The 6,000-nt window shown below is 45.8% G+C and overlaps 1 protein-coding gene across 2 annotated transcripts in view; it reads left to right on the plus strand.

The window, feature by feature from the left end:
* GPSM2 (G protein signaling modulator 2) overlaps window positions 1-6,000 on the plus strand; it is a 46,521-nt gene extending 40,521 nt beyond the window's left edge. The window contains exon 15 of one of the 2 annotated variants that reach the window (XM_040998885.1): window positions 5,278-6,000. In XM_040998885.1, the coding sequence (XP_040854819.1) occupies window positions 5,278-5,469 (192 nt within the window). In that variant the 3' untranslated portion in view covers window positions 5,470-6,000. The remainder of the gene's footprint in view (window positions 1-5,277) is intronic. The other variant, XM_040998886.1, reaches the window with a different exon arrangement.

Below are 6,000 nucleotides of genomic sequence, written 5' to 3' on the forward strand. Positions count from 1 at the left end.
TGGGACATTGGAAATTCAAAGAGAAAAGAAGTGGAAATTAGTTGTCTTTGAGAAACTAAAATGGTGAAGAAAAGCTTATTGAGCTGTGCAGCAGGTCCACTGGACATTGGAAATTAATCTGGCCAGTAGAACCAGGGACTTGCTGCCTGAGAAGCAGGATGGGGGTTTAAGCATGATTTGCCAGGAGACTGGGAGAGCATTGGTGGGAGGCCTGCCGGGGAGCAACTTCAACAATAGCCTTGGGAAGGCCGGTCAAGAAGTGAGAGGTAAGGAAATGAGAAGTGTGAAAGTGAAGTGTAGCAGTGGTCCCAGAAGATGCAAGAAATATTGATGATCCACACCTAATGACAGTCCAAATGAAGCAAAACTAACAGAGCTGAAGGGAGAAATGGAGAACTCTGTACCATAACAGTGAACAACTGGGAAAGGAAATCAATAATCATGTAAAATACTATCAAAAAGACATCACCAAAGCAAAAGACTTGTGCCAGAGCTGAGCCAGTCCAAAGCAAGGTGCCAGGAGCTTCCTCAGGGCCTGCTGCATGGGTGCAAAGACCCAAGCACTTGAGTTGTCCTCTCCGGCCTTTCCAGGCCACAGGCAGGAAGCTGGATCAGAAGCAGAGCAATCAGGACCCGAACTGGCACCTATACAGGATGCCAGTACTGCAGGTGGAGGGTTAGCATACTGAGCCATGGCATTGGCACTCATGATAAACACTCTTAAATTAGGAATGGTAGAAAACTACCATGGTATAATAATCATGTGTGAAAAACCCACAGCTAACATCATACTTAGTGATGAAAGACTAAAAGCTTTTTCAACAGAACTAGAATGCCCACTCTGCAACTTCCGTTCAGCATAATGCTAAAGTTGCCATAATGCTTACAATAAAGTTGGAAAGGAGTAAGTGAAATTATCCTGTTGGTAGGTGATATAACCTTATACATGTATAGAAAACCATCAGTATTGAAACACAGACACAAAAACTAGCTGAGTAAATTCAGCAAAGAGGCAGGATATAAAGTCGACATAAACATAAATCAGGTGTGGGCACAATAACTAAAATGCCAGTAAGGATGTCCACAGTTGCATTTCAGCTTAGTTCTGGATTCCAGTTTCCTCTTAGCATGCACCCCAGGAGGCAGCAGGTGATGGCTCCAGTGTTTGGGTGCCTGCAACTCACACGAGAGCCCTGAACCGAGCGCTCAGCTCCTGGCATTGGCTGGCCAGCCCCAGCGATTGCGGACATTTGTGAAATGAACCAGCATGTCAGACATCTCTGTCTGCCTTTCTAATCAGTCACTCGCATTTCTATACCATAACAGAGAACAACTGGGAAAGGAAATCAGTAATTTCATGTAAAATACTATCAAAAAGAAGTTACTGAAGCAAAAGGCTTGTGCAGTAGAAACTACAGAACATTGCTGAAAGAGATTTAAGAAAACATCAGTAAGATGGGAAAACACACCATGTTCTTGGTTAGGAAGATTTATTGTTAAAATTTCGTAGTGCCCAAGGTGATCTACAGATCACTGCAATCCCTATCAGAACTCAGAACTCCAGGTTTTTTGTTTTTGTTTTTTTCAGAAATAGAAAAATTCGCCCTAAAACATGTTTGAAATCCCCAGGGGCCCTAAGTGTCAAAGTATGTTGAGAAATAATCATCCGGTTGGAGTCATGATTTCCGAGTGCACTGCACTGCAGGAAGGTCCTGGCATCCGACACGTGGGCCACTGACTGCCCCAGAGAGCCCCGGGGCAGTCCCTTGCACATGTGGTCAGTGTTCCAGAGGAATGCAGTCTGGTTGCTTTTGTCCTAGCAGAATAGCATAGACGGGGTGACTTACAGTGCAGAGATTTGATAAACAGTTTGGATGGCTGTGAAGCCCAAGAGATGGTACCAGCATCTGGTGAGCACCTTTGGGCTTTGGTGGAAGCAAGAGACCACCAGGGCACAAAGCAGGAGGCAGCTGAGCTCGGTGCTCCAGCAGACCCCCTCTTCAGATCATTCCCCCTTCTCCTGGGATAAAAACACCATTACCACTTCCGCCCAGGCCCTCCCTGACAGTACTGGGATTAAGTTTCCGGCACGGGAACTTTAGGAGATCCCTCAAATCGTAGCAGGTGCCAAGGCCATTCAGAGGGAGAAAGGACGGTCTTGCCAACAAATTTTCCTGGGAAAACTGGATAGGCACACTTGAAGAACTGAAGTAGGAATCTTATGTAACAACAAAATTGAAAGTTACCTCAAAATGAAAGATGTGGGAACCAAAACTGTAAAACTCACAGAATAAAAAGGAGAAAGTTTGTGACATTCGATTTGGTGATTATTTTTTGGTAGTAAACCAAAGGCACAGGAAACAAATACTTACTGAAATAAAAAAACGTGTGTGTCAATAACAGTAAAGGATACAATTAACAGAGTAAAACAGCAACCCACAGAAAATATTTGGGAATTCTGGATCTGGTAGGAAATTAATATGCAGAGTATAGGGGCTACTAAAACTAGAAATCAGCCTGATTTAAGAATGGACAAAGAATAAAATCAGACATTTCCCTAAAGAGGCTAATGAGAGCCCGGCAGTGACCATGGAGAACAAATGGTTAAGAAAGAGGAATGAGCACACTGGCCAGAGGCCTGAGAACTGAAGAGCTGCAGCGCTGGATGCCGGGAGGACATGGCTGTCACCAGTGTTAGGGCAGAACTGAGGGAGGCTGGGTATGGGAGGTGGGGGGGCTGAGACCAGGAGGCTAGAACGGAGATCAGTTAGTGTGCAGGAGTACTTGGCCCGTGCCTTACGTGTTGTCACATGACCACTCTCATCCCTGAGCTTCGCCAGCAGACGCTGTAGGCTTCTGAGTCCTTTTGTTTTTCTAATTTGATCAATGCATGTCTAATGTACTTTTCTTTTTGGTAGGGAGTCTTTCATACGCTTTTTTTTTTTTTAATTTTTAAAATTCTGTTTTTGATGTTTACATAGTTGAGGATGCATGCCATGTGGACCAATAATCAGGGTCAGGGTGGGAAGGGCAGAGGAAAGTGGATAAGACCGTTGTTTCCCATTTTCTTTTTCTTCTTGTATCTGGGGGAGTGGGGGAAAGGGAGAGAGAAGCCACACCCAGCATCCTAACCACATAAGTACCTGGGGATTTGGGGCGACTACCTAATGTCATCCCAGGGTCCTCGATGTGGAGCATGCTCTGAAAGTACTGCTCAAGTGGTTTTGATAGTTCTGAAATTCTGTTGATTTCGTTGCTCTAAGGTTGAGGAAATCCTCCAAAAGTCCATTGGCTGACATAGTCCACTTTACAGTCTCCATCCGTCCAGGTACTTGCTGTCAGTGCTGTCAGTGATACTAGATGTCCTCTGTAGGCCTCAATGACATGCCATGTCCCCCATGTGCATCAGGGCATGCCATCCACTGCCCAGGCTCCAGCAAATGAGGAAGCCCAGTTCTAACTCATGCACCTTATGGTCATACCACAGATCCTGCAATTTTCCTTGTGGTTGGAGTTTTGAGTGGTTCAGTTGGGGGGATCCCCAAAGAAACCTTGTCTGAGGTGACTTGCGAGTATAGGATCTGGTTCAGTCCATCACCCACATCAGCCTACACACACACGTGGTTGCATTTGCCCGGTCAGTTTGTCTAAAGCCCCGTGTTTTAGGCAAATCCATGAATGCTATGGCCCAGCCTAACCCTGCCCACCACACACTCAGCTCTCGGGCACAGCAGTGTGAACTGCAGCTCAAAGTGATCCGTAATAACTCCCACCAAGACCGCCCCAGCCATAGTTCCTGCACATGATAGTATGTGCAGGAAACTAATCTGATCTGTCCCACGTCCCTTTCAGCTTATACACCAATGGCTGCTGCAGCCTAGCTCAGCCCAACTGACCTCACTATCCAGCCTACACTACAGGCACAGCCCTGGTTCTCATGCTTACCATTGGGAATTGTAGCCCATCAGAGCGGTGCCCAGTTTCCCTTCTAGGCTCACTTCCAGCCCTGCATCTTGCACTTTCTAGGTGGTTCTGCAGTCTAGCCCAACAAGACTTGCCCCTATTCCTAGCATCTGTCAGCTGATGTTGTGGCAAAGCCCAACCAGCCTGTACTTACTGTGGCTCATGCATGTACCAATGAATATAGTCAGTCAGTCCAGCCTGGCTCTCCCCCAACCCAGTTCATATGCAAGCCAAAGGGTATTGTAGCCTTGCCTGGCCTCGTCTGCCCCAGTCCCAGTGCTCACGCTCATCTCTGGGAGCAGTGGCCCAAGAAAAATCTTCGCGTGTGTGCACACACCACCACCACCACCAGATCTTATATGTGCTGGTGGGTGCTGAAGCCTGGCTCAACCCAGCCTGCCCCCAGTTCCAACTCATGCTGGTGGGTGCTACAGCCTATCCCAGCCTGGGCTGTCCCCAGTTCCGGCCCTAATGTATACTGGCTGGTGTTGTGGTCCAACCTGTCCTGTCCTGTACCCCATCCTGGTTCTCATGTCTGTCAATGGGTGCTATGAAATGGCCCAGCCTGACTTGCCCCAGACCTGACCCACACGTATGTTGGCAGGTACTATAACCTGGCCTGGTCTGGGCTACTTTCAGCCTTGATTCTTGCACTCAACTTCAGGGACTGTGTCCTGACAGGAGTTTCCCAAGATCCTCTATCAGGTCTCCTCCCAGTGGCAGATTCTCACACACACTGGTGGGTACTTGGCCCCGACTTGGCCTACCCTCTGTCCTGGCAGGAGCTGCAGCCTTGCACAACCAGCCAACACCCATTCCAGCTCTGTTAGTATCCACAAGCCGGATGTTCAGCTGTCATGGAGAGCAGCCTGAGGCAGTGCCTGACAGATGCTTCAGCAATGACCAAAAACACAACTGTCTACAAAATTAAGCGCTGGGGTTACAGGCTGAGTCCGCCAGCCCAAGATGGGGGTTTTTGTACACAGCATTGTATTTCTAAAGAATGGATTAGTTATATTGTTGGTATATATTATTGGTAAAAGGATCTTCAACTGTCAAATTTATAGTTAGCTTTGCACTTTCATTAATCCCAGATTATTCATGTGACAATATAAAGAAATTCACCTACTGAATTTTTACATAATAATTACATACCTAGAATTTTATATAATTCCTTATATTCTGATTATATGTATGCATATACGGAGTCACTTTAGATAGTGAACTGCCAGGTGAGGCAAAAAGGTTCAGTTACATTTTCTTGTTACGGTTGACGATGTAATAACGTGCTTCCCTCTTTCTTATGCATTTTAGGGGTCCAGATTAGATGACCAAAGATGTGCCCCACCACCTGCTGCCACAAAGGGCCCCACAGTACCAGACGAAGACTTTTTCAGCCTTATTTTACGGTCGCAGGCAAAAAGAATGGATGAACAGAGAGTTCTTTTACAAAGAGATCAAAACAGAGACGCTGGATTTGGACTAAAGGACCTTTTGCAAAGTTAACAATGCTCTGTTAGAATTTTAAAATACAGAAAAATAATCGGCAAACCACCGAGTAGTGTGGGTATCCTTTAAAAAGACCTTGTTTCCTTCCAGAACACTGAACAGGAGCCGTGAGCGCTGTAGGAGCGTTTAGGACGTCAGGACTTCCTTCCGTGGCGGGTGAAGGACCTTCTTCAGCACTCCGGCTTCAGGTGGAGGGTCTGTGGGCCTCGGCGGCAGCTAGCGTCATTTTGGGGGTTGTTCTGTAGGCTGAATCACTCTCTAGTTCTTAAAGGACAATTTAAATGACTCCTGGAGTAGATTTTAATCCTGTGCTGAGTTTTTTTTTAATCTTGATGGCATTTTCTTTTATATTTAACCATGGATATAGTGAGGATCTGTGCTGTCTAGTAAAAATAATGTATTTGACTAATGTAAAAAAGCTATGTAAAATAGTCTTATTAGAAAAAAACTAGATTTCTCTAAGAAAATCTATTTTCAGTATATTTTTAGGGCAAAGCCAGTGTAAAAAACTCAAGAAATAAATTTCTT

The sequence above is a fragment of the Ochotona curzoniae genome, unplaced genomic scaffold (assembly GCF_017591425.1).
Source record: "Ochotona curzoniae isolate NIBS_2020 unplaced genomic scaffold, NIBS_Ocur_1.0 scaffold_1037, whole genome shotgun sequence".
Lineage (NCBI taxonomy): Eukaryota > Metazoa > Chordata > Mammalia > Lagomorpha > Ochotonidae > Ochotona > Ochotona curzoniae.